The sequence below is a fragment of the Penicillium digitatum genome, chromosome 2, assembly GCF_016767815.1.
Source record: "Penicillium digitatum chromosome 2, complete sequence".
In the NCBI taxonomy this organism is placed as follows: domain Eukaryota; kingdom Fungi; phylum Ascomycota; class Eurotiomycetes; order Eurotiales; family Aspergillaceae; genus Penicillium; species Penicillium digitatum.
Genome location: NC_089385.1, coordinates 4,320,931 through 4,347,359, shown reverse-complemented (window position 1 = coordinate 4,347,359; position 26,429 = coordinate 4,320,931). Strand labels below are relative to the sequence as shown.

General features: G+C 49.2%; 11 protein-coding genes across 11 annotated transcripts; 7 read left to right on the top strand and 4 right to left on the bottom strand.

Annotated features, from left to right (window-relative positions):
* Positions 1–23: 23 nt before the first annotated feature.
* On the top strand, positions 24–1,472 carry Pdw03_7550 (Histidine phosphatase superfamily, clade-2; the record flags this gene model as incomplete). The annotated part of the gene is made up of 1 exon (XM_014678285.1): positions 24–1,472. The coding sequence occupies one exon, from the start codon at positions 24–26 to the stop codon at positions 1,470–1,472; it is 1,449 nt and encodes a 482-aa protein (XP_014533771.1).
* A 389-nt stretch (positions 1,473–1,861) lies between these two features.
* Positions 1,862–2,296, top strand: Pdw03_7549 (Clr5 domain; the record flags this gene model as incomplete). Its single annotated transcript, XM_014678286.1, has 1 exon — positions 1,862–2,296. One exon carries the CDS (start codon positions 1,862–1,864, stop codon positions 2,294–2,296), a length of 435 nt encoding a protein of 144 aa, XP_014533772.1.
* Positions 2,297–3,158: 862 nt separating this feature from the next.
* Pdw03_7548 (Peptidyl-prolyl cis-trans isomerase, putative) lies at positions 3,159–4,799 on the top strand (the record flags this gene model as incomplete). The annotated part of the gene is made up of 1 exon (XM_014678287.1): positions 3,159–4,799. One exon carries the CDS (start codon positions 3,159–3,161, stop codon positions 4,797–4,799), a length of 1,641 nt encoding a protein of 546 aa, XP_014533773.1.
* Positions 4,800–6,100: 1,301 nt separating this feature from the next.
* Pdw03_7547 (Heat shock transcription factor Hsf1, putative) lies at positions 6,101–8,481 on the bottom strand (the record flags this gene model as incomplete). The annotated part of the gene is made up of 4 exons (XM_066101687.1): positions 6,101–6,729; positions 6,802–7,748; positions 7,800–7,952; positions 8,006–8,481. The coding sequence occupies 4 exons, from the start codon at positions 8,479–8,481 to the stop codon at positions 6,101–6,103; spliced, it is 2,205 nt and encodes a 734-aa protein (XP_065956770.1).
* Positions 8,482–9,028: 547 nt separating this feature from the next.
* On the bottom strand, positions 9,029–10,316 carry Pdw03_7546 (Aldo-keto reductase (AKR), putative; the record flags this gene model as incomplete). The annotated part of the gene is made up of 6 exons (XM_066101686.1): positions 9,029–9,061; positions 9,124–9,183; positions 9,384–9,413; positions 9,694–9,727; positions 9,790–10,019; positions 10,107–10,316. The coding sequence occupies 6 exons, from the start codon at positions 10,314–10,316 to the stop codon at positions 9,029–9,031; spliced, it is 597 nt and encodes a 198-aa protein (XP_065956769.1).
* Positions 10,317–11,608: 1,292 nt separating this feature from the next.
* Positions 11,609–12,234, top strand: Pdw03_7545 (GPI anchored protein; the record flags this gene model as incomplete). Its single annotated transcript, XM_066101685.1, has 3 exons — positions 11,609–11,933; positions 11,989–12,063; positions 12,125–12,234. The coding sequence occupies 3 exons, from the start codon at positions 11,609–11,611 to the stop codon at positions 12,232–12,234; spliced, it is 510 nt and encodes a 169-aa protein (XP_065956768.1).
* A 403-nt stretch (positions 12,235–12,637) lies between these two features.
* On the bottom strand, positions 12,638–13,749 carry Pdw03_7544 (flavoprotein; the record flags this gene model as incomplete). Its single annotated transcript, XM_014678291.1, has 3 exons — positions 12,638–12,794; positions 12,853–13,404; positions 13,472–13,749. The coding sequence occupies 3 exons, from the start codon at positions 13,747–13,749 to the stop codon at positions 12,638–12,640; spliced, it is 987 nt and encodes a 328-aa protein (XP_014533777.1).
* A 3,986-nt stretch (positions 13,750–17,735) lies between these two features.
* Positions 17,736–19,569, top strand: Pdw03_7543 (Single-stranded nucleic acid binding R3H; the record flags this gene model as incomplete). Its single annotated transcript, XM_066101684.1, has 3 exons — positions 17,736–17,939; positions 18,031–18,577; positions 18,647–19,569. The coding sequence occupies 3 exons, from the start codon at positions 17,736–17,738 to the stop codon at positions 19,567–19,569; spliced, it is 1,674 nt and encodes a 557-aa protein (XP_065956767.1).
* A 1,787-nt stretch (positions 19,570–21,356) lies between these two features.
* On the bottom strand, positions 21,357–22,106 carry Pdw03_7542 (Histone H2A.Z; the record flags this gene model as incomplete). The annotated part of the gene is made up of 3 exons (XM_014678293.1): positions 21,357–21,607; positions 21,670–21,739; positions 22,008–22,106. 3 exons carry the CDS (start codon positions 22,104–22,106, stop codon positions 21,357–21,359), a joined length of 420 nt encoding a protein of 139 aa, XP_014533779.1.
* A 770-nt stretch (positions 22,107–22,876) lies between these two features.
* Positions 22,877–23,575, top strand: Pdw03_7541 (Phosphate transporter (Pho88), putative; the record flags this gene model as incomplete). Its single annotated transcript, XM_014678294.1, has 3 exons — positions 22,877–22,893; positions 22,969–23,129; positions 23,190–23,575. The coding sequence occupies 3 exons, from the start codon at positions 22,877–22,879 to the stop codon at positions 23,573–23,575; spliced, it is 564 nt and encodes a 187-aa protein (XP_014533780.1).
* A 1,449-nt stretch (positions 23,576–25,024) lies between these two features.
* On the top strand, positions 25,025–26,281 carry Pdw03_7540 (Glyceraldehyde-3-phosphate dehydrogenase; the record flags this gene model as incomplete). Its single annotated transcript, XM_014678295.1, has 5 exons — positions 25,025–25,072; positions 25,126–25,139; positions 25,209–25,272; positions 25,340–26,027; positions 26,082–26,281. The coding sequence occupies 5 exons, from the start codon at positions 25,025–25,027 to the stop codon at positions 26,279–26,281; spliced, it is 1,014 nt and encodes a 337-aa protein (XP_014533781.1).
* Positions 26,282–26,429: the final 148 nt, after the last annotated feature.

Below are 26,429 nucleotides of genomic sequence, written 5' to 3'. Positions count from 1 at the left end.
TCTGTTGGCTTCCTTATTTCAGCATGCGTAATTCTATCCAGTTCGGCCTTTTGTTGGCTGCATCTTTGTCCCCTCTCGTTGATGCTGAGCGTGTGCTGGGTGCATATATTTTCACCCGCCATGGAGATCGCACGCCAAAGGTCTTTGGCAACACTCAGCTGACCGACCTGGGCTACCGGGAGGTCTTTGATTCGGGATCTTTTTACAACGAGCGATACATCTCGCCAAACTCTTCTAAGCAAATCGAGGGCATTAGTGCCGAAGTTGTCAACCCAAAGCAGATCAGTGCCTCTGCTCCCCCGGATACCGTGCTGCAGAACTCCGCCACTGGCTTCTTACAGGGCGTATATCCCCCCGTGGGGAAAGTAGCTTCCCAGACCCTGGGCAATGGAACCTCGGTCGAGGCACCATTAAACGGCTATCAGCTCATTCAGCTGGTACCTGCCTCTACCAGCAAAAACGCCGAGGATTCCACTTGGTTGCAGGGCTCCAGTGGATGCCAGAAGGCGACCGTGAGCAGCAACAACTACTTTGCGTCCGAAATGTACACTTCGCTGCTACTATCAACCAAAAAGTTCTACCAATCGCTTTCGCCCATGCTAGACGGCGCATTTGCCTCGTCGGATATGACTTTCAAGAACGCCTATACCATCTTCGACTACTTGAACGTTGGCAACATCCATAACTCTACCAGTCAATTCCCTCACAAGTCAAACCTGACCGAGGAGGTATACCGCCAGCTGATTTCGCTAGCTGGAAGCCATGAATTCAACCTGGCTTACAACTCCTCTGAGAAAGTTCGCGCTATCGACGGTGCTGTCCTCGCGGGCAAAATTCTGGCTGGACTCAACGAGACCATCACTACCAAGGGCAAGTCTAAGCTGAACATCGGATTCGGCTCCTATGGCACAATCTTCTCTCTTTTCGGTCTTTTGCAGATGCCTGCTGCATCCGTCAACTTCACCGGAATTCCAGACTACGCCTCGTCTATGGTCTTCGAGCTGGTGACGAACGCTAGTGGTACCGACTTCCCAACTGACAAGTCCGATCTCAGCGTGCGCTTCACGTTCCACAATGGTACCATCACCGGCTCATCTGAGCCTACTGCATACCCACTGTACGGTCAGTCCCGCGAGCTTCTCTCCTGGGACGACTTTTCCTCCAAGACCAGCGAGATCGCTGTGACTTCTGATGACGAGTGGTGTGCAATGTGCGGCAGCACAGATGGCAAGTGCGCTAGGTCGGACAGCACCAGTGGCGAGTCCAGCTCTGCTACCAGCTCTAGCACTAGTGGCTCGGGAATGTCACTCGCTGTGGCAGGTGTCATTGGTGCTATGGTTACCCTCGCAGTGATTCTTGGCCTGCAGGCTATCTTCTTTCTGCTTGGTGGATTCCGCATAGCAAAGCGGAACAAGGCCAGCCCTGAAGCAAAGAGCTCGCCTGTTGTTGTGGAGGCTGACAAAAAGGTTTAGGTGGCTTGTATGTGACTTGTTCAGTAGGACTTGCAATGTGCAACGAATGTATGAAAATGCAATAATAACTCGAATCTGACGTTGGAACTAAATAATCCAACATGACACAGTTATGGGAGGCTTGATGAGCATCTTGCATGTAGCTGTATCGGCATATTCCATGCATCCTACAAGTCTAGTCCGAAGTGTTTGAATTGGCTTCAATTTTGCAAGTTAAGCTCCCAATCCTCTGAGCACCATAGTATTTCAGCGACATCTTTTAATCCAATCCGAACACATCATGGACATCAATATCAAGACAAGTGACCATCCCGCAGTTTCACCGCCTTAAATCGTCTCCTCCCCAACTCCTGCTCTCTTTCTCTTTCTCTTTTCTTCTCAGCCGCAGAATGCCTCGCCAACAAATTAACTTAGAACCCTACCGGGATGATATCATTACTCTTTACCGTCATGGCATCAGTAGCGACTCTATTAGCCGTACCCTCGAAAGCTGTCATAATATCCATGTCAAGGAGCGAACCATCCAGTCCCGCCTTCGCAAGTGGGGCATCCGCAAACGACACCGGACAACGACAGGCGACGAGGCTTTGCATGCGCGCATTAGGATGCTCTTCATACAGGATAAGCTGACCGATAAGGCTATGCTCAACATGTTGCAGAGAGAAGGTTACGGTATTTCTGAACGCACTTTGCGCCGTCTGCGGTTTAAGTTAGGACTCCATGCCAGAGCTTTGGCGCAGCAACAGCACCTGGAACAGGATCAACGTCAAATGCAAAAGCAGACTATTCTTCCACAGCCTCGACCAGAGGGACAACCGGTGTGAATCTAGCTTGCTGGAGACGAAGCTTGATCTTTCGCTGGGTTTCATCAAGCAGTACCCCCATGCGCGATACATCATGACATTTATCAGTAATTTCACCCTATGCGACAACGCTGGACTCTTCCCATGCGACCCATCTGCGACATTTTTTACGTCTCAATCTTTATCAACACTCTGGTAGTGAATGATCTCAAGACTCCATTTTCTTGAATCCTCTCCAGCCGCCATGTCCTTCCAACTCTCAATGGCTGACTCACGTCTCGATTTTGCAACTCAGTTCACTGTTGTCAATGCAAAATCTTTCTTGCAAAATAAGATCTCGCGGTGACTATTCGGTGAGCTGGGGGGAGTGGATCTTCCTTGAACCACCTACTAGCATCCATTGCCACCAAACGTCAAGTCTGACAAAAATGCTTAGCACATGCTCAAAATGCACACCCGAAAATTTCTTAGCTCCCCCTGCAGATGATGATCCCCAAATGCGACAAATCTCATGCCCAACGCTCAACGTCCTATCCCATGTTACATGGCTAGTGACAGGTACTTTGGGTCTCATTCTGACTCTAGGGGAAATCTGTGAAATGTGTTATGTACAGTTGGATTGATAAAGAAAGACTGCTGATTGAAATTTTTTTTTTTTTTTCAATTAATTATATCATCTTAAACAAAGTCCTTGGAAACCAAATAAGCAAGGGCTAGATCGACGTCACGTGCCATGACGTTCCTTTCGAGCGTTTGGTCGGAGAAACCACCCCATTCAGTCGCAACACTCAAGCGGGGGTGTCCCAAGCCCCGAATACACTCCAAAGCCTCGCTCCTACCCTCTTGCGGCACTCGCCATAGAAAGGCAGCTTACGTGCCCATTATGTCCTCTCAATACGCCAGCGAGCCCAATCCCACTGCGTCGGCCACGCTCAACACCACGGTTGGACCCATCCAGATTGCGCTCTTCGCAAACCAGACCCCTCTCACTTGCAAAAACTTCCTCCAGCACTGCAAGGACAACTACTATGCCGACACAATCTTCCATCGAGTGGCCCCCGACTTTGTGATCCAGGGTGGTGATCCCACCGGTACTGGCTCCGGCGGAACTTCCATCTATGAATACCCGGAATTCGAATTTGACCCCGAAGCTCGGGACCCGGATGAGCGGGTAGTTCTACGCGATGAGCTGCACAGTAGGTTACGTTTTAATCGACGTGGCTTGCTAGGAATGGCCAAGAGTGAGGACGGGACTTACGGCAGTCAATTTTTCATCACGCTAGCGAATACGGAACGTGAGATGAACGGAAAGTGTACAATTTTTGGAAGATTAGAGGGGGACAGCATCTACAATGTGTTGAAGATTGCAGACGCGGAGCGTATTGCGGGCACTGAGCGTCCTGTTTATCCGATCAAAGTGACCTCCTGCGAGGTAGGAGAGCTAGGACCGCTGGAGGGCAAGTTGAAAGATAGAAAGACAGTCTCAACAACTGCCGGAAAGACAGAGAAGGCTCCATCCAAGAAAAAGAAGAAGGCTACAAAAGGCGGGAAGACGCTTCTGAGCTTTGGAGACGAGGGAGACGAGGAGATTCCCATGCGCCCAGCGAAGCCGAAATTCAACACCAATTTGGTAGTGGATGCGCCAGGTGCAAAGCCCGAAATATCAAACCCCCAGCGCCGAGCAGAAGCCCCATCACAGCCGCGCAAACGGCCCCGGTCGCCATCTCTAGATCGAGCACCGTCTGCAGAGCGTAAAAAGCGGCCAAAGACACCAGAGCCAGAGGCACAACTCCCCCTGCCTGACCCTGAGTCCCTTGCTCGGTCTCCAACACCAGAGGACCCACCCGCAAAGGAGTCCAAGCTGTCGCGGACAAACGCTCAGATTGCCGCTCTGATGGCTTCAATGCGCCGTGACGTCGATGTCAATCCTAAGACAATAGGCCGAAAGAAATCTGCTCTAGAAGCTATGATCCCCGAGACCTCAATTCGAGGTCGAAAACGGCCACCTCCAGGGACGGCAAACGGCTCCAGTCGCAATGGGACAGGACCCAGTAGCGCCGCTGAGCGAGAAGCACTGCAGCTCTTCAACGCCTTCAAAGCCAAGCTCGAAGGCGCTAAACCCGCACCAATTACCAGAACATCACAAAGCAAAAGTCACACCGACAATGACACCAAAAATCAAAAGGAAGATGAAGAAGACGAAGAGGCCCAACTCTGCGACCTGCACTTTATTGCGAACTGCCAATCCTGCCAAGCATGGAATGACCCTAAGGTAGAAGTGGACGACCCCGAACAGCAAGACGGAGGTTGGCTCTCGCACGAACTCCGCTTTGGGAAAGATACCCTAGGCAAAGACTTGAACTGGAAGCGCGAGCACGGAGGTGAGGCAGACTCACTCATGGTGATTGATCCTCGTGAACGAGAGAAGGAGGTGGTTGGACGAAAGCGGGGATTCCAGCGTGATAGAGAGCGCGAGCGTAAACGGGAGCGAGTAAGTGACTTGGAATGGGACAAGGGGCGTTGAATTACTCTTATTCGTTAGATGCCATTTGCTTCCAAGTATACAAATACCATCTCTGCCTATTAGTATGCTGACCCCGTACATATACTGAGATCTTCCTTGTCCGACATTTTTAGCCAGGCGCTACATGCATTGCAGCCACCGGCGTCTTCCAAGGTTACAAAGGCAGTTAGTTTTAGGACATGCATGTCTCCAGAAACCCCTAGGATTGGTTATAATGCTCACCTTGGGGGTGAGGTTAATTTTATAATTTAAAACCTATTCGAACAGCTAGTTTAGCACCTAGTTAAGCATCTCAACCCCCTGGTTGGCGCGAAGGCGTCTAAATCCTGCCGGAAGGGCCGAGCATAGCGTCGATAAATGGGGCTAATGTGGTTAGGGGGTAGTTTTTTTAACTATAGCGGTACTGGTTCACTGTTCCTCAGCTACACTACTATAATTTCGCATGTTCTACACAAAGCTTCTCGGGTATCGTGATATCGAACAGTGTCTAGTCACAAATTGGACCAATATACTACAAGCCATGTATCAAGGAGGTTTTGAACAAGAAAAACGATATATCTCCACAGCCCCCAGCGAGACACACTAGGGGAATACTCTCTTGGCCCCAGGTACTTATAACAAGGTGGTTAATCGCCTGAGCCTTGAGGCATGGTGGTATTCAAACAGTCTGCGTCTCCATTATCTACCTTTCCACGAACCCTCCTTTTGTTGTGTTTCAACCAACTAGACAACCAAAGCAGATCTGGGAAAATTTCTTGAAAGTTCACCAATCGAATTTCGACTCGCAATTGCAGGTTCGATTGAATACACGTCTCTATCTTTCAGACAATGCATGTGCACAATATATGTTGTAGGGCTCAGCCACAGCCAACCCTTCGAGGGTGGAGAAGATCCGGTATGCCGGGCTGTACTCCGGCATCCAGTCAGTCAAAATCAATCGACGCCCCGGACTTGGTTGCTGGGATAGTCTCTCTGTAGAGTAGTAAGAAAAGATTTATGGTCAATGCATCATATCCCCAGGGATTAGTAGATTGGAAAGGCGTCGACAATGAACCCAAAATCATCATGCTACGTCTGAAAGAGTGCAAGATGGTAAAGCAAAGGTATCTCATTAAATTTCCAGGGATTGGTTCATTCACGGATCGTAATAGGTTTGTACAGCCTAGTCACATCCCCCCAGGCACACGAATAAACCCCGTAATGACAAACGCCTAATTGTGCACCGAGAAGTTTTCTTTTCATCTAAGCCCTAACCCGTGCGTGGGTGTCTCCGTCTGACATTCCTTGCGCTGTCGACAGAATCAGGCCTTTTTGCGCCGTTTCGTCGCACTGCCACCATCATTTACAGCCTCGCCTGGATTCTCTGTGGCTGCGGGACTGGTAATTTCGCTATCCGTCAACTGCTCGATCACGCGCCCAGATTCATCGTAGCCGACACCGTCAAAGCCATAGTTGTAGGTGGGATCGCCCTGCACATTATGAGGGGTTTCGAAGAGATCAGGCTCGGCAGGAATGTGATCGAAATCGAACAGGTCATTGGTGTCTCCGTCGTCACTTTGGGTAGTTCCTACAGGATCGTGCGTATTCTCGCCGGTCCCTAAGTGGCTCGTTGGATTCTCGACCTGTTTTTTGATCTCGGAACCTGCATCTCCAATGTCGGTGAAGTAGTCGTTGTTGAAGATTTGGTCGAGATCAAGTGGCGGAGGAGGTACATTGCCCTCACTATCGATGCCGGGGATGGTGCCGTTCGGGCTCAAGGGCTGGAGAAGACTAGTCAAGTTCTGAACGGAGCGATCCTGCTCAGCTTGCATCTTGACGAGGTTGTCGATTTCTTGTCGGGTGTCGGCTAGTCTACCCGAGTAGTTGTGCGGCATGAGTGGTGGATTCGGCGAGACGAGCGCGTTGTTGGGGGATACGCCAGCGTTGGGTTCTAGTGAGTTTGTTTCGTTGGCCATGAGTCGAAGCATATCGGCGCGTTGATTTGCCGTGAGGGGAACATTACCACCATGGTTTTCGAGAGAGGAGAGCATATTGGGGAACTCAGAGAAGTTTGTTGAGAGCCCGTTGCGTGCATTGGAGTTTTGAATTACAGACATAATGTCCCGTTGAGGGGAATTCTCGTCCGTCGGCTGTCCTAGGGAAACGTTTGGAGCGCTTGGGCGGGGGCTGTGGTCAAAGACCTCCTCTACATGGCCGTGCTGGTTGGCGCTGGGTTGCCGAGCATGACCACGAAACCGTGTATCATAGGAGCCACCGGCCGATGGTGAAGCTGTGGAGGGCCGAGTATACGCATCCGTTGCGGGCGGAGCCTTCAAAAGCAGTGGCGGCTTCTTCATTGTTCTCTGGGTACTCGGGCTAGTCATTGATCCTAGAGCATTGGTAAGGTAGTCATCATCAACATCCACAATGTTTCCTTGGTCCTGCGAAATGGCTCCCGCAAAAGAATTCGCGAGGTTTTGTGGCCCACCCTCTCCCTGCAAACTGCGGTTGTATACAGTTGCAAGGAAAGTTAGAATGGCATTGATCGAGTTCTCATGACGAGTATGTTGCTCTTGGAAGTTGGCTGCTTGGGCATAGAGTTGCTCGTGTTCCTTCCGTAGCCTGGTTATTGTGGTTGAGATGATTGACTGCTGTTGGCGAATCGACTGAAGTTCGCGATATACCCCAGAGAGTTGATCACTGGGCACAGAGCTATCCGTGACTAATGACAATTGCTGTGGTCGGGGAGCACGGTTATCGCGAGGAGCCGGTGCACCCTCTTCGATATAATCGTCCATGTCGTTATCATCAATATCCTCCGTCTTCACGCGGGTGCCGCCCTTGCTAGGTTTGCTCGCATGTCCGCCGCCTCCAGCGTTCTTTGGCTTCTGAATGAGCCATAGCAAATCTGGGTGGCCTCGTTTGAAATAAGGGTTTGCGTATTCGCTGGGGCTCTTGTTTTTCCGTTCGCTGGCGCGCATTGAATTATCGGAAAGTCCGACCTTCTTGTGAAAACCGTACATGTTCAGCTGTCGGACGAATGAGGCGTAGTTATTGTGTTTGAAGAGCTCAGGGATCAAAGTTCTCGCAAACTCGTCTTCGTCTAGGACGACGAAGGAATTGCCATCGTCGGACCATCGAATCAATTCTGTATTCTTAGATTCGTCCAAAAAACTGCGATTCTCGGTCAGTCCTAAAATTGCCACAAAGCGATTCATGTATCATACCTGCTCAATTTCTGTACAAAGGGCGGTATTTGCTTTCGTTTTGCCTGTGAATCTCTCTTCGCAGTCAAAGCTCGCCGGTAGAGCTCCTCTAGAGATTCCCCCCATGCGCCGCTCTCTCCGTTTCCACTATTTCCTCCGTTCTCCACATACGAAGCAGGAGGTTGCTCGTAGCCACGGTTTCGGCTGACCACCTGGTTCGCTTGTCGGCGGGCAAGCTGATTAGATGCTGTCGCAGCCGGTGCAGACACATCTTGGGGTGGCGCAAAGCCTGCGGGGTTGTAGGAAGAATCAGAGAAGGGGGCGGTATTGATGGCATTGACGGGGGGGTTCTGGCCCCATTGCAAGAATTGATCGTTCGAAAGCTGAGAGCCGGGGTTCGCAGCAGTCGGAAAGTTCGGTACAGCGTTCATCTGAGGATGGACAGGCGGTACCGTTCCCGGTGCAGGTCTCTTGCGAGTCATTCCTTGCGAGCTCATTGTGAATAGGCTGGCGTTAAGGCGTCGAGTTGAGTCTTATCGCGGTGGGGTTCGATCTGAAATTGTATCTCGATTTTTTTTTTTTGGTCTCTGAATTCGGAGACTGAGTTGACCGCAGGAATTTTGCCTAGGAGACAAAGGAACCAGATGCGAACTCAGTGTGCAGGAAGTTGTTCATCCAAGTCGCTTTCCAATTTTGAGTCGAGATGGGTTTGACCACAGAACCGAGAAGGAAAAAAGGTGGATGGCACTGATCAGGGCGCAAAATCTGTCGTATCCAAACTGGAATAAACAATAGACCACAAAATTCAACAACAGGCAGCAAATCAAGGACCAGCAGTGATCAATACTGGGCAGATGACGTTCAATGGGCGCGTGAATTGTCCAACATCCAGAATAAGGCGGGAGGCTCCAGCAGAAAGCGCCCACTGGGCGGTGAATGAGTTGATATGCCAAGTATTATATCTAGATGCACCCAGTTCGAAAAAACTGGAGGTAATCAAACGAATGTACAATTTTGTCAATTAAATGATTTTGAACCGTCATTTTACTCGGCGGCGCAACCCAGTTGACCCGGCTCCTGGAGAGGCGTTGAATGAGTCAGCAGGATGCATGGTGACGAGTACAAGTACCTCATCTTACCATGTGATCACACGTGGCTATCAGGTATAAGTACCCATAGATGAACTGCTGTTTGGGATTCTAGAATTCACAATGGTAATGTCAATAATGCCATTTCACGTTCACAAACTCTCAATCCTCTGAATTTTGCAACAACCAACTACCATTAGGCAGTCCACAACTGTCCCCCTCAGATGCATCAACACGGCCCACTCGATAGTTTGTTTGGAACTAGATTCCCCTATCAAACCCCGGAACTCCGTCAGAAACGGTTGCCATACCTCGGGTTGCCTCTGCGTGAAGTTTTCGACCTGTTTTGGAGCAGACAAGTCTTCTCACCCACGGGACTCATCCTTGGTCCCATTCAGCACCACCACATCTTTCAAGCTCATAACTAGAGTATAAAAAAAAACAGCAGCCGGGGTTACTTTAACATGGTGAGCAAGCTGTTGCACTGGATCAGAGTGCACAAGGTCTGGATTTGCTGTCAAGGTCCAAAAGCTTTGGTATATGACCTGATTCTCGCGGCAGAACGCGCGCAGGGGGACATCAAACAGAGTTTCCTCGTAGAATCTGTTCTGTACCACTGACGGCTTCACAGTTGTCTGAGACGAAGTACACAACTCTCGAAGTGTAGGCAATGTACAATTAGAGATGCCTGAATTCCGGATAAGGTGGGGGACATACGTCTCGAGGGCGTGCCAAGCCTCCAGGGTCTGGGTTAAAGTTGACAGTGGCGAATGGATGATCACTGTGTCAATGTAGGTCTCGTCCACGGAGTCGGGGTCAACCGGTGAGCGAAGATTGTGCAATGATGATTTGATAGATGCATGGACTTGATCCGTCAGCGTCGCTGACGGATCGTAGGGCAAATTGACCAGTTCCTGTGCCAAGACAGGACTATATTTGGTTTGAACCTAATTGTAGTTAGCAAAAAAATCATCAACTCCATTTAAATTAACAAATGGCAACTGGCCACTCACTTATAAGTCTGCTCGACTGACGGTCCCATCAGCAATTGCTCTGCGGATGCCATCACCAATGAGGTGCTCTTGGTAATGGCGAGGTTGGGCTGCTGTATCCACAGCCCGGAACCCGGCTTTGATTGCATTGTAGACCGCACTGCGTTCTTTCTTCCAGGCTGTGCCGTAGACGAAAACTGGGATGGTGGAGACAGTGCCCTGAGTTGGACGCAGGCGATACTTTTCCCACATCTTGCCGACAATCCGGGTCATCTATGTTAGATGTAAACTGAAAAAGGGTTCGAAATTCACTGGCTTTGATTGAGTATATAGGGAACTAAGCAGAAGGACGTCCAATTTGGAAATGCTCCAAATGATGTTATGATTGCGGGATCCACTTCAATGCTTTCTTACCAAGTAGAAGCCCTCACCAGGGCATCTTCACAGCTGAAAGATGGATATAATATTTACTGACAAGTCTAGGATAATTTTACAATCTACTCAAAATCCCGCCAAAAATTTGACAGTCGCAGTTATCTGGACCAGCCATCTCAAGTCACTTTTGGTGATTTCAATGGCATGCATCATATTTCTCCAATGGTATGGATAGGTGAATGACAGGCTTTAAATCAAAACTTCAAGAATCCCGAAGCCTGGAGATTGATCCACGTACGCAAAATTCTTGGTCGGATGTATGCTCCGGGGCTATCTCCTGATAGCAGAGTGGTGAATGAGCTCGGCTCTCGACAACCTGCAAGGGCATCTTCGTTCATTTGATATAGATTCAATCCAGATTTTAGTTCTCGGGCTCGGAGCCCTGTAGGGAGTACTTCGTATAGGACTCCGCATAGTTACAACATAGATTGTCGATTAACCTATGGTCAAGGCTGCAGGATTTCCTGGCTGAAATGCACCGATTGGCCCCACAGCGTGGCTTAGACCGTGGACTTGTATGTTGTATAGGATCTTCTGGGTGAAATAGGACCCTTGTTTGGCAAATGAAGATGAGTATGGAGAAACCGAAGACTGTTCAAACGTTGGTTAAACTCAGTTCAGGGATAGAGCATAGCCACAGTGCCTGCATGTTGACCGAAAATACATGGGGAACACAAAACCAACCTGCACGATATTATCAGCACTACCTCGATGATGTTCCTATCCAGGCTCTTGGCGCAGTCTTGGCCAACAGCAAAAACCAGGCAGCTGCTTTTGCAAACATTGGCGGTCCTCCGGTGATCGGTGCATCCAAGTTGCATTCTTTCAAGATGACCTTGTGGTTGACAAGGATGGACACACATTGGGGCTCAGCTCGCTTTCTATCTCAGAGCCCTGACGATGCGCGGGGAGTGTCGACAAAGAAGACCGTCTTCTACAGTGATGTAGAACTAAAATGCAAATACCGGGTTTCTCAAAATGGGATTAGCGAGCAAAGTGATCTCAACTTCAATATTAAATACGTGTTGAATCCCAGCTCTTGATTTCGCTCAAAAACAAAAATGAAAATCAAGTTCATGTACCCTCTGCAATTTTCAACGTCACTGATCATGCATACTCAGCAGCTACTCCCTCTTTGTGGCCTCTTCCTTGCCGGCGTTGCCATCGCATCGAAATTCGACCACGACGACGTCCCCAATCGCTGCTGGCCTGCCTGCAGCTCTGTTGTCGGAATCGCCAAGAGCTGTGATGCCAAGTACGAACGGGATGCAGCTGAAATACAATGCATTTGCGATTGGGACGCTGCCAAAACTCAGATCCCGCTCTGCTCGGCCTGCATCACCCAGTATCAAACTGACAGGCTCAACCACAATATCACTCAACACGACGATGATGACGGTAAGGAGGATACAGATATTGACGATAATGGTAACCGTATGTATATTATGAATAAACACCAAGATATATTTATATCTAATGCGTTGATTAGAGGTCCTTGACCTTGTCCACTCTTGCTCGCTCACCACGACTACCTCCAACCCTCCCGCTACCACTACTACAATTGGCACGTCTGCTACCACTGATAGTTCAAATGCAGCCACTGACACCGGAACGGACTCTTCTAGCACTGGTGGAATCAACAGCCAGGATTCGACTTCATCCGATTCCACCGGTGCCTCGTCGGGCTCTGCATCCTCTCCCATCCCTACTCCTGGTGCTGCAGTTGGTATTTTGACCCCCAGCGCGGTATCCATGGCAGGTATCATGGGGCTGATGGTTTTTGCTTGGGTGTGAGAGCTCCGTCAAAGATGAGCGAGTGAGGAGGCACGAGACGGTTTCCTGAACATGTTCAAGGCCTTGGATTAAATCTTCAGATGATCGATGAGTTGGGTTCGTTTTAAGATGGTCTAAATTCAATGCAACTGATGGTTTTGTGTTTTCGGAAAAGACTCGAGCGGGAGAAAGCATGGTGGTCAAGTATGCTTAGCGATGGGGCTAGAAGTGACTAGCTGACCGCTGGAGAAAGCAGAAAGTGAAAATGTCATTCAGCAGCAGATCTAAGAAGCAATCACGTTGAACATTGAGGCAAGCCCAGGTATTGATTTATTCCGGAAGATCTTCATATAAGGTAAATTCAATCATATCTCGTTCGCAGGCGTTTCCTCTAAAAGCAGGTCATCCACGGGCATTTCATCATACCAATTGCCCCAGAAGTCATCATCGAAGAAATCCTGAGCTGGCTCCTCATAATCCATAGCATATACATCCTTGTAACACTGTGCCTTTGCAGGACAACTGTTCACGGTTGAGGGTTAGCATCAATTTCATAGACATTCCTTGTGTTCCAACTTACAACACGGGATCCTGCCCGAAAATTATGTGCCATATGTACTCAAAGACACGGCCACTCGTCTCGTCATCTAACTCGGTTGTCATAAGCCAATGATGGTACGACTCATAGGCGCTCCGTGGGCGTTGGATGACCTGCTCCCTGGTTACGGCGAACTGAGCACAACAAGGCGTAGCAACAATCTCAGGCACATCCGTGTTGTTAAAGATACGAATCCAAGCACCCGCAAAGGCAAGCTCGGTAGTGCGACCAGCCATTTGCCGGAATGGCTGAACCTCATCGGGACACCCGGGACTCCAGTCGCAACGTAGATTGAGATATCCAACTTGTCGGAGGTAGTCAAGTTGCAGTCTTTGGACGGTCAACACATTGTCCTGCTCCCAGAATTCCACGTGGCCGCTATATTGATGAGCGTGGAGGAACACCATGTACTCGGGTAATTTGTCGTAGTTTTCTAGAATGTATTGTAGGTAGGCACTGCTTTCCTTTCCTTTATTTTGTTCCACTTGCAAAGATGCTTCGGGGTCATCGACAAGGTAGACTGCGTGTTGCCATCTAGAATTCGATGACGGGATTAGCGGTGGCACAGTTTGCGATCGATGACTGGTCTACGGAGACATACTCTGGTAGCTCCTCCTCAAGCCAATTGGTATCTTCGTACGACATCTTCCCCAGGACAATGACGCGATCCGATTTCGGAGTAATCTTTGGACGAAAAGGAGCAGTAAACGAAGGTGCCATCACATCATTTTGCTCCGCCAGAGCGATCAGATGGGCATCGTCGAAGGAGTTTTCTGGATCATACAGTTCGGGTGCCCCTCTAGATCTGAAGAATAGTTCTCCCGCCCATTCAGCGCCGGGGACATCGACGGGGATGCGCTTCGGTTCCGCATTGGCCATCACTGGACGAGGTGACCGGGCCGTGGGGGTCCATTTCCTTCGGGTTTGGGTACGTGATGCTGGCGTCGCAGTATGGGTCGAGACCAGCTCTATATATGCATCGCCATCTAGAAAGGGACTAAAAGTCCTTCCATCATTTTGCCATTGCAAGATGGAATCGAGGTGAAATTTGACCAATAGCAAGGTTATCATTAGCACACTGGCTATAACTGCTCGAAAGGGAGTTCGCATTGTCCGGCATGCGATGAATTGCAATTCAACCAGATCAAATCAATCGAAATCGAATCGAGATCCAAGAAGCGAAAAGCCCGCACTTTTAAACATGATGTTAGTTCTCCACTCCAACGTCTTGGCCGTCAGCCCGTCAGCTTAGCCGCGTATACGTACCCTCTCTAGACAGTGTACTATCCGCTTTGTTTTCTAGAAAACACGTTTAGACATGTTCCATGCTGCTTTTTGAGCAGTGAATTTTTTTTTTTAATTGAATTTTTCAAGTGAAATCATCACTATCTACGCAAGTCTCAATGCGGTGAGTGCAACCTCCCTCTATGTGGGTCTGACCATCGGATTTTGTTTTTAGGAAACTGTGAATCTTGGAATTTTGGAAATATCTCCAACTGACTCGGTGAATGTTCTACCGGGTAGGGTTGTTCTGTCCCCCAAAAAAAAACATGGTACAAGGACTTGGATTTAAGGACCGGTGAATATCAATCCAAACCGAGTCGTTTAAAATGTAACCTTGCAACGGTTGAACTGGGTTGAACAGATTAATCTATTACATTCTCGACTGGCATTTTTCCCTACAACGTACGTCAGACTTTGAAATGGTTCTTGGCCTGATTTCTCAGGCCTTCCACTATGTGGTCTGGACCTTTCGTGGTTTCTTTTGAAACTGGCTGTTCAAGGGATGTTTAAACATGACCCCGGCTTATAACTATCAAGTACAACATAACTCATAGCTGACTCGGAATGACTCGTGTGGACATGATTTTGACTTCGAAGATCAAAAATGGGTCTATTGGTCGAAAGATGTCTCACCTTCCAGGGGAAGCCTGAACCTCGTTATCAGTCATGAAATGTACGGTGTAAACAGTGCTTTTGCCTGGTGCAGCTATCTCGCAGGAAGATCCTCATATCTCGGAGGATTTCTTTTTGTCTATTGTTTTTTCGTCGTTTTTGATCGTTCCTTTTTTCTTTTTTTTTTTTTTCCCCCGGGGAAAATGGTCCTACTCTGTGTATGAAGTACGAGTTTTGATTCACACGTCTATGGTTAGTCTCCGTCTATCCTTCTAATCTTAGGCTTTGTAATGATCGAGTCAGACGTCCAAGTATGGCCTGGTCCCTTCATTCTACAACATAGTTATGTAGAGGTGAAGTCTGCTTGTTCCGTTCACCTCAGGGGCTGATAGTCTTTGTTCCCGGGCCTGTTTGAATTACTTAAATAACGTTTCCATCGTTAAGGATCGACCTAGCCAAGGAGTCCCTTGCCTAAGTCACAAATTGCTCCTGGAACGTGGGTGTGCTTGCGACCCGACCCGACACTCTGTAGATCAATCAGACCTTTTGAATCCACTTCCATCATGAATTTTTTTTTCTCTCTCTGCTTTCGGGCTGACTGTGAACTCTCGTCCTAACAGCCTGTCAGGTTGAGTAGAGCGCATCGAAAGTGCACCAAAGAAGTATCATGTGCAATATAAACAAAAACCCCTTCTCGGCAGCATCTCCCATGCGGAAAACATCTTGCATGGCAACCGAAGCGAACCAGACTAACCGGGAGCAAAAAGGGTCGCAGTCTTTTCTAGTCTTTTCTAGCGTTTGATCCGAACAATTATACTTCGTACGGAAGTCGGAGTAGTCAATTCCGAGTGCGATTGTCGTACTCCGTGACCACGAGCCGGGAAGCTCCAGAGCTCCACCCGGGATCTGACACTGCCACTAAATGTTCCAACCAACGTCTAGCGGGTTCTAGCTGGGCGACATGAGCCTCTGAGGGGCTTCGGTGCATGCGCTAGAAACGGGGGATGCGCGGATCGTGGAGACCAAACGAAAGTTCCAATTTCGTGGAGCGCGACTGGCACAAACAGTTAGCTTGCATGTAGTGTCAACTAGCAGCTGCAGCTGCCGATTGGGAGGGGGGGGGGGGGAATAAGGTGACCTATCCGACTGGGCCGAACCATGAGGAAAAATTGTTAAAATAACTTGGTGGCTTGTTCACAAGGTGGCGAGTCACGAAATTCACCTTGGGAAGAATGGGGCGAATTGAAATTAGGGGGGAAACTAACTTCAGGAGTAATAATAGGAATACTCAGTAATTATAGAAAATCCCCCTGAAGTAGAAGGAACATTCAGAGAATACGGAGTACGGAATAAAGTAATTAAAAATGGAGCGGAGTCCATGATAAACACGGAGTACTCCATATGCATTTCCTGGCGTGTAAAGAAATCATCTATGGACGGAGTACTCCGTACTAACCCCTGCAAAGCACGAGGCAGGGCGCGAACCCCCGACTTCTATACGTCAGGCGACCCGTGGGACTCGTGCGCATGCACATAATTCCAGGAGTAATCCTCCGGTTAAAGGAAGAAATATCTCCCTATGTTGTTCCCCAAACCTGTTCAGGGATGAGAAGTGCACCTTAGTGTCCACGGCGGGGTCCTCTAAATCATCTAGTAACGAGCCTAACGAGGCACCGGTGTCTTGGTAAAGGGCTAAGGAGCATTAGGAAATGAGAAAGGAGCCGAGAGACTGGAGCTGTTGACCTCTGATTTGGTCATGGGAAAGACGTTCAGATCTGAAAATTCCAGGGGAAACGAGAGATGAAAAGGGGAATATAGGGAGATGGAAGAGTGTCCTCCGCCCTCCGTCCTCCGTCCTCCGTGCTCCGTGAAGTGTCAAGTGTCAAGTATACAGTATAGTACTGCGGATAGGCAGTATGAACATTACAAATTCAAAAGAACTAAGCAATATCTTGTGCTAGGGCTATGCTCCCTGTCATGCAGTCAAAGATTAAATAGTATAATCTCATTGGTATATCCACCTAAAGACCCAGGGGCAATAAAAGTTGAAGATCTAATATAAAAGAAGTACTAGCAGAGTAATAATGTAGCACTAAAGAAGTGCTATAAGTATGGCTATTCCTCCTTTTGATCCTTTTTTCTTACTGGTTTATTTCTTCAAAATATCCTCTTCCCTTGCATCTCTCTAACTGATCACTTTTCCACCTCGATCGTCAAGGTTCTTCTGTTCTCTCTTCCTCTTCACCCTCTTCACCCTCTTCTTCTCTCTACTTAGTTCACCTCCTTACTCCGTTCTTGGCGGATTTGTGGACCGCTTTTCCTCTTGAAGACCTTTCTCTCTCTCTCTCTCTCTCTCACACACACACATTTCCCCCGCTCTCTTGTTATTTCTATTGAGAGATCCTGTTCTCTGGTTTCATCTTTCATCTTCTTGGCCTTTTTTTTTATAGTGGGAGAATATCAGTTCCAGGGAACTCCCGGACCAAAAACACCCACACCCCAACGTTGTGGGAAAAAAAAAGAAAAAAAAAGAGATATAAAAAGAAAGGCAAAAAATTGCCCCTTGAATGAAACGAAGCAATTAATCTTCGTGATCTTTTGGAGATATTTTGGCTCTGTTTTCTGTGTCGTTTTTTGTCCTTTTCTATTTTTTTCTTCTCCGCCCAGAATCTCCCTCCGACCGGCTTTTGGTCCAAACTTTTCCTTCTCCCAAACATCCGCACAATTCCGTCCCTCGACGGTTTCTTTACTTCCAAAGCCTTGCGTCGCTCTCATGGTGGAGTAGTGACAATTATTGCCCTAAACTGGTTTGGATTTTCACATTCCTCGCTCCGGAATTCTCGATGAGTTATCAACAAGACATGTATCACGATCATTCTGCGCGGTCCCCTGGGTCTCAGAGGCATCAACAACCCCTACACCGTCAGCCTTCCCGACAGTTCGACGCATATGGCCCTATGCCGACCAACATGTATGAGCAGGATCAGATGCGTTACGAGTCCGCTCGCCTCGAACGCTTGAACCCCTCCCTGCAGAACAATTATGGATATGATATCTCCGGCTCCCAGACCTGGAACCCCAACGGGTTTGCCAATGCACAAACTCTGGGAGGAATACGCTCGGCTTCCGCCAGTTTGAAGCCTAATTCCCGTGGACGTGCCGGCCTCCCCACGGTAAGTTTCGTCTTACGAGACAATGGATTCCCCTATCTTTTCTGCATGGTGAAAAAAAACCAAGGATGGAAAAACTAACAGCCGTTTCAAGACATGGTTGGATCAACAACCGAACATGCCCCAGGCATTCTCAAACCTGGGCCCTGGTCCCATTCAGAGCAGCGCCATGCGACCGGAAGCCTCCGCTTCGTCTGCCGATGACGATGAATTGATCCCAACCGCGATTGTCATCAAGAATATCCCCTTTGCTGTCAAGAAAGAGCAGTTGGTGCAGTTGATGACGGAACTTAACCTCCCCCTCCCCTACGCATTCAACTATCACTTTGACAATGGCGTCTTCCGTGGTCTGGCCTTTGCCAACTTCACTTCCGCCGAGGAGACAGCAACCGTAATCGAAGTGCTCAACCACTTCGAGCTACAGGGTCGGAAACTGCGAGTCGAGTACAAGAAGATGCTTCCCCTGCAGGAACGGGAACGGATCGAGCGCGAGAAGCGGGAACGCCGTGGCCAGCTGGAAGAACAGCACCGCCCTATGGGGGGAGGCCCTCAGCTCCAGACGCAGAGCTCCATGTCTTCACTGACCTCGCATATCCCGGCAACCTCCCCTTCGCCCGTGTCCCAGCGTGGCCAAAAAATTGGTGGGTCACACGCTCCTTTCAAAGATGAAAATTTGACCCGTCGCTAATCAATTTTGTTCCGATGTGCAGATGTAGACTTGAACGACACTCAGACCCTTTCCTATTACTCACAACTACTCCTGTTCAAGGAGGATAATGTTCGCGATTCCGTGATCTTCCCCCACAATCTCACTCCCTCCCAGCGTCGCACGGTTCACACCCTGGCCCACAATATGGGCTTGGGTCATGCTTCACGGGGCAGCGGCGAGCAGCGCCAGGTGCAAGTCTTCAAGATCGCTGCAGGTGCCAACGTCAGCCCCCCGGCCTCCTCAATCCCGCCCTCGGGCCAGTCGGACAATGGTCGCCGGGGCCTTAACCGGGCGGCAACCATCGACTTCAGCGAGGCTCGCCAAGAGGCTGGGCCTGGCGCTTTCAACACGTTGCGTGGACAAAACTCGGGTTTTTTGGGCGTGATGGACTCACCTGGCAACTTCGCCAACGGCCAGAACCTGCGGGCGGCCAAGTCATTTGCCGACCTGCGATCTTACACTCCTTCGCCGGTGCCTTCGTCCGCTAGCTTCCCCGCCGCGTTGCAGTCCAACGGTGCCCGCCTCCAGTATGAGGGTGCGCCCACTGCTACTTCCAACACCCCGACCCTCACCCCTGCCCAGTCCGGTTCCTCCCTTGGCATGCAGCGTGATGACAACCTGTTGGTCAACAGCCTGGGTGGTCTTTCCCTCGGCACTGGTATTGGTGGTCCCAACTCGAGCCCTCGTCGTCTAAGAGGCATGTTCTCTTGGGAACAGGACAGCCAGCAATCTAACGCTGGCGCCATTGGAAGCAACCGCGGCATGGGTATGGGATATGACGGCCAGCAGGAACGCATGCCCGTCCGCCAACCCCGTGGCCCGACCCCGGACAAGGGCACCGGATTTCGCCGCCAGAATGGCCACCAAGCACGCGGAAGTGATGAGCTTCGCACCAACTCCGGAGTAGAAATTATTGTGGAGTAGAACACTGGACGAATTTATTGAAGATGGCGACTCCCCTTTTTATTGCCAGCATCCGACTGATTTGCCGCGAGACGAATACGACTTGTATTACGAGTTCCTGTTCTGCGAATTACCGGCTTACGATTCGATGAGGGATGACGAGATGACAACAACCAAAAAAAAGACCAGAAAATCCTTTGTTTCGCTGATCTAGCCAAGTTTTAAGACGTTTCTTTCTTTTTTTGGGAGCAGCCCAACGCGCGGTTTGGATGAATGCTTTTGAATTTTTTCCCCGACCCACAGTTTCACGAAGACTCTTGACTTGTTCTTGACTGATACTTCTTTTTTTTTTCCCCACCTCTTTCTGATATTGCGGGCGCCTTGCATGCAAATCCATGGATTTCTATTTATGCTGTGTCGGAACGAACTCCACGACCCCGAACGCCTCCTGGTGATATGGGACGCATACGAAGAATGACACAAAAGACCTTTTGCCCATGGCAAAAGAAACGACAATACCAGCATTTTGCATATTTTTGTCTGTTTTAGTTTGTACATGGGGTGACTCGCATCTGTTTTAATGTTTCTGGCCCGTCTTATCCCGACAACTGCTTTCCCTTGGGAAATTCATGTTCAGGTTGTCCTGGTAAGACGGTTGTGACATGTCTGTTTCTTCACTTTTCCTCTTTCCCCTCTCTTTTTGCTTTCCTTCCCGCGTGCTTTGACTGCTTTCCCCTTTGACCGGACGTCGTTGGTCTCGCGGAATGGTAAGGGTGAATCCACAACCCTGGTTTTCTTTTTCCCCCCCAAAAATGAAACTGCTATATTGTGATGCTGCTGCCTTCGATTCTGCCGATTCTACAGATTTACCTTACGCAACGTGACTGTATCTTCTGCATTCCTGTGTCAGTGATGTTGATATATTTCCTGACTTCTCATTCTGGAAGGTTGCATTCTTCTTCATGTTTGGTGTCTTACAGTCCAGGGATCATTCCTTTTCTTTTTCTTTTTTTCATTGCCATTGCCTTTTGTACTCAGATTCTCACAGTTCAATACATGTATCTTCTACTTTACCTTCTGACAGTAAGTGAGCCGAGATTATAGCTGTATGTAAATATTCCGATCAAATCCCCACTCTGTACTTTAACCCTGAATTTCTGGGTTCCATTGTCAGAGCAATTTCCAATAGTACAGACGAAGCTTATGTCACCCAAGTCATCAGTGTGTTGGAAGGCATCGACCCAAATTTAAATGCCAAGAACACGATCCCACATCGTTTATCTCTCGGAGTTATGCACGTTTGTCGATCCCCCGTGGAGCTAATGAACACACCTTGATTATGCTAAACATATGTTGTATATGCAAGGTCTTTTAAAGTATTGGTCCAATCCAAATCTTCAGTTCCTCAAGAATGGGACATGGTCGCTCCATTCACAGAAACCAGCCCCAGGATTCTTCTAGTCGACATAGTTACTCCAAGGGTCTACATACAAGCTTATAATCGCACAACAACTAGTTTATGAATGGTAAAGCACATCGAATCAGTAAAATTCCCACTACCAGGATATCCCCATTTTCCCATTACAGCGCCCTATGAACTCGAAATGAAAAGAAACACGATTGAAAGCAAAGACCGGGGAATATCAGAAAAAAAAAAACGTCAAAGCAGAGCGCCGTGAAGAACAAAGACGAGAGGACTGAAAAAAAGACAGCCAGGAGTAGTCGTAGGTTTAAAAGTCAAGGTGTTGATGTCTTGACAGTACCTCCCGCGGGGGCAGCCCATTTTCCGGAACTTTTCATATGTTGATTTAGAGCTCGATCTTACCGCCCTTCTTCTTTTGCTCGACCTTCAGGAGCAGCGCACGGTTGATGCGGGGCAGAACACCACCGAACGCGATGGTTGCGCGGATGAGGGTATCCAATTCTTCATCGCCACGGATGGCGAGCTGGAGGTGGCGAGGCGTAATACGCTTGACCTTGAGGTCCTTGGCGGCGTTACCTGCCAGCTCGAGCACTTCGGCAGTCAGGTACTCGAGAACAGCGGTCACGTAGACGGCAGCTATAGGAGATAGGTGTTAGCGACGGGCCGTCTGGGAGATCAGTTCGACGGGAATAGCATACCCTTAGCACCGACACGCATCTTGTTCTGAGTGTTATTCTTCAAGAAACGCTTGACACGACCGCATGGGAACTTGTGAGAGAATGTGGGTTAGCAGTCGCGTCATCTTAAGCAGCTGGGGATTGGACAAAAACAGGGTAGAAAGAGAGGACATGCGATGACACGGTATGAGTTCCATAGATATCGAAAAAACTCCCCCTTGTCGAGCAGCAATGAGGGACCGAGTCGACGCGTCTTCGAGGGGCAGTTTCATCGAGCAACTCATCGCCTGTATCGCATGACCACTCTCATATGACACGATTTCTAACCCAGCAATTAGACAAGCCATGATACCACTAACCTGCAGACCAGCCTTTGCACTGTGAGACTTTTGGGCCTTCCCCGCAGCATCACCCTTTCCGCCCTTTCCACCAATAGACTTTCCCTTTCCGCCAGGCATTGCGAAACAAATGTGCGAGGACGGTCGCAGAAGTAGTTATAGCAGATAGAAACAGAAATTAAACCGATTTGGCAGTGGTGTTGAAGTGGAAACGTTTCAGAATGCGGAAGATACGCGCGTTGTTGATGGATGGAGAAGTCAGAATGTGCCAGGCGCCGGCTGTGCCAAAAAGACACTTACCGCTAGTCCCAAAAGGGAAGCGTCCTTTCTCACGGCGTTGGTTTCTTTGCCTGTGTGTATGACCAGCTGGAGGGTTATTTGCATGATCCAAAATTTAGTTGCTGTAGGGATCATAATTTCTTTTCTCTTTCTCAAAAATCGACAGAAGCCATGGTTGGCTTTGGCATGCGAGAAGGCCATGATGGAAGCCAGTGCGCCATCAGCTGTCTGGATGGGATGGATGCCTCCGGCATCTGTGGCTAGGATTCACTTATGAAACTCCAGTGGTAGCCATAATCCAAATCCTTGTGTAACTTCAAGCCAAAATGCAAGCCTGCTGAGGTGGTGGTTGCTGCTGTTTTGCAAAATAAGCCGGTCTGGTTTGAAGCTGGACCATCACAGCTACCAGCCATGACCAACAGTGGGGAGGTCACATGGTATTTGCCTCATATATCAGGCGGCGAACCGATGGCAATGCTTATGGACCCGGAAGAGCTGTTCTTCCGGCTCCCTGACCTTCCAGAAATGCCAGGTGGCCCACGACTTTCGAGTTTTGCTCGTGTAGTCCCCCATACTCAACGATTTCCCCATATCGAACAGTATCCGACAAAATGGTGTCTCCTCAAATGTACGCTTGATCGAAAACTTCTCAATTCGAATCCATTTCTATGTCTTGTACGAAAACTGACAATGGTTCGCACAGTACCAACCTCGCCATCATCTTGGTGATGATGCAGCTGTCCAAGAAGGTTCCCTTCGAGGATCCTCAAGTCCTGATGCTAGTCCGCGGATGCTACATTTTGTCCAATGTTCTCATCTTGGCTGTTCACCTATACACCCAGTTCAAGATCAACCAAAAGAAGGGTATGTCGACCAATCGCGTGCTCCCCCCACAATGGCCAAAACTAATGCGACATCTCCCAGACATGACAACCCTCAAGTACGTTGAGCCCGCCACGATGGGCAGCACCGAGGAGCCCAAGCCTGTGACGACTACCAACATGGACTACGACAAGGCTCAGCTGCGCCAGCTGCTCCGCAGTCAGCTTATGGGTGTCGGTATGATGTGCGTGATGCACCTGTACTTCCAGTACACCAACCCCCTCCTCATCCAGTCGATCATCCCCCTCAAGGGCGCTTTCGAGTCCAACCTGGCCAAGATTCACGTCTTCGGCAAGCCCGCAACTGGTGATCTCGCCCGTCCCTTCAAGGCCGCCGGTGGCTTCATGTCTCAGGGCGGACCCAAGAGCGACAAGGCCTCCATTGAGGCCGCCGAGAAGAACTGGCGCGGTGGTGTCAAGGAGGAATAAAGACAAACGCAGGGTTGCTCTAGGTTATCAATTGATTTCCTCCATGGGTAGTCGATGGACATGAATGATCGCATACTGTTTTTTCATCTCTCCCCATTGTACACAATCCATAATTCATCCTGTCAATTCTGGCCCCTCCTTTCTGGGCAGGGTCTGGAAAATGTTGTATAATGGTAACGTTTGTGAATGCCCCGGTCATGCCATTATCCTTGCATTGTACGATCTAAATTCTGTAAGGACGATCGGTCATGGCACCTCTTTGAAGATTGCGCCACTGGTTTATCGGCTCCGAGTTCCATGATGATATGGCCTGATGAGGTTCGTAGTTAATTTTAGCGTAGAGAGTATCAGGTCCAGATTGTACTTTGTACAACATAGGGATCCATTTCTTGATCCTGCCCAGTTGAGGCAAACAGGATTTCTAATCCAGTGATTCGTCCAGGACTTCCAAGGTTGGAATAATGGGGACCCCAGTAGTTTAAACCCCTCAAAGCTCAGATGTTCGAATAATTCAAAACACAACAATTTTTTTTAAAAAAAAAATTTGCCAGACCCCGTGGCCCCATATGTTGAGATACCGGTGACTCCTTTCAGGGCGAAGGGAGCCACTTAAGATACATCACCATACTCGATCCGTCCACCGCAGGTTGAACAACACGGTTGGCCCGCATGAGTGGAAGAATACAGCATTCATGTTGTATGTACGGAGTATGTTGTACTGCGTACAATAGAAGAGTAAAAAATGATAATTATTTTACTTCCATGAGTCTGACTGGCTGTAGGTGTTGTTCTTCTTGTATACACATACAACATATGTTGTATGTACTCCGTACCTTACCTAAGGTATGTTTAGCCCCTCAGCATCATTGCCCCTCCATCCCTCTCGCAGCGTCATAGTTCCCCTTAGTCAACCTCGGGAATCTCTTCTATCTAGTACCTTAGATTATCGTGCTCATCTTCATTATACCCGAGTAGACACTGGTAGGCAAAATATTCAAGAGAAAGCTCCGAAAAATGGGAACAACCCGAAGAGCAGGTTGGGTTTGCCACATTCCTATTGGTAGACGGGAGCTACCGAGGGGCAGAGGAGGGCCCCAATATCGTGACTCTTCCTGCTTTCCCCGGTGTATGAAACCGGAAATGTTGCTGGGCAGATGTACAAGCGGCAACAGTCGGGAAATCTAGTTCGGTCTGATCTTGGTTGAGTGGGTGCATGTTGTGAGTGACAGTCCCCGTCTGTCTCTTCGGTGAGGGGTGATCTGTCCATTGCGTCAGTCTTCCATTCATTTATCCTCCCCCTCCCCCAGATCTTTTTTCTTCTTCTTCTCATTCTCCTCCATCCCAGTTTTCTCCTTTCTTCAATTACTTGATTACTACAGTAAGTCGATCCATCATCTTATCATCGATTGCTACTACCCATGATCTAACAGCTTCTAGTAAACTACAATCATGGTTGTCCAAGTTGGTATCAACGGTTTCGGTCGTATTGGCCGCATTGTAAGTGGTTCTCTTCACCACAATCTCAGCTTCGGATACTAACAACTTCATAGGTCTTCCGCAATGCGTAAGTTGCACACTGGAAGGAAAAAAAAAATTTCTCCCCCAGACCTGAGATCCTAACCCAAGCTCATAGTATCAACAACCCCGATGTTGAAGTTGTCGCTGTCAACGACCCCTTCATTGAGACCCACTACGCTGTACGTTTTTTTCTTTTCAAATCAACTGGTTCGATAATCTGGTGTTGACCTTCCATCTGCGGAACAGGCCTACATGCTCAAGTACGACTCCACCCACGGTCAGTTCAAGGGTGAGATCGAGTACGTCGAGGACGGTCTCATTGTCAACGGCAAGAAGGTCACCTTCTTCACCGAGCGTGACCCCGCTGCCATCCCCTGGGGCAAGGCTGGTGCCACCTACATTGTCGAGTCCACCGGTGTCTTCACCACTAAGGAGAAGGCCTCTGCTCACTTGAAGGGTGGTGCCAAGAAGGTCATCATCTCCGCTCCCTCCGCCGATGCCCCTATGTTCGTCATGGGAGTCAACAACAAGAACTACACCAAGGATGTCGACGTCCTCTCCAACGCCTCTTGCACCACCAACTGCTTGGCTCCTCTCGCCAAGGTCATCAACGACAACTTCGGCATCGTTGAAGGTCTCATGACCACCGTCCACTCCTACACCGCCACCCAGAAGACCGTCGATGCGCCTTCCTCCAAGGACTGGCGTGGTGGCCGTACTGCGGCCCAGAACATTATTCCCTCCTCTACCGGTGCCGCCAAGGCTGTCGGCAAGGTCATCCCCGAGCTCAACGGCAAGCTCACCGGTATGGCCATGCGTGTCCCCACCGCCAACGTCTCCGTTGTCGATCTTACCTGCCGCATCGAGAAGGGTGCCTCCTACGAGGAGATCAAGGCCGTCGTCAAGGCCGCTTCCGAGAACGGCGAGCTCAAGGGTGAGTTTCCTTTTCTTAATCACGCTTACTGTACCATATGTTGACCAATTTTAGGAATCCTTGGCTACACCGAGGACCCCGTTGTCTCCACCGACTTGAACGGCGATGAACGTTCCTCTATCTTTGATGCCGCCGCCGGTATCGCCCTGAACGCCAACTTTGTCAAGCTTGTCTCCTGGTACGACAACGAGTGGGGTTACTCCCGCCGTGTTCTTGACCTCATCTCCTACATTGCTGGTGTCGATTCCCAGTAGGAATCAGGACAGCGTTCTGGGGTCAGAAGTGTTCTTTAAGGTGCTGGGTTCCTTGTCGCACAGCCTACAAATATGAGTGCATGAGGGCTCCACCTTGTAGAAAAAGCAAGATGATAACGTCATTTAATGAAACAAACCATTCCCACTT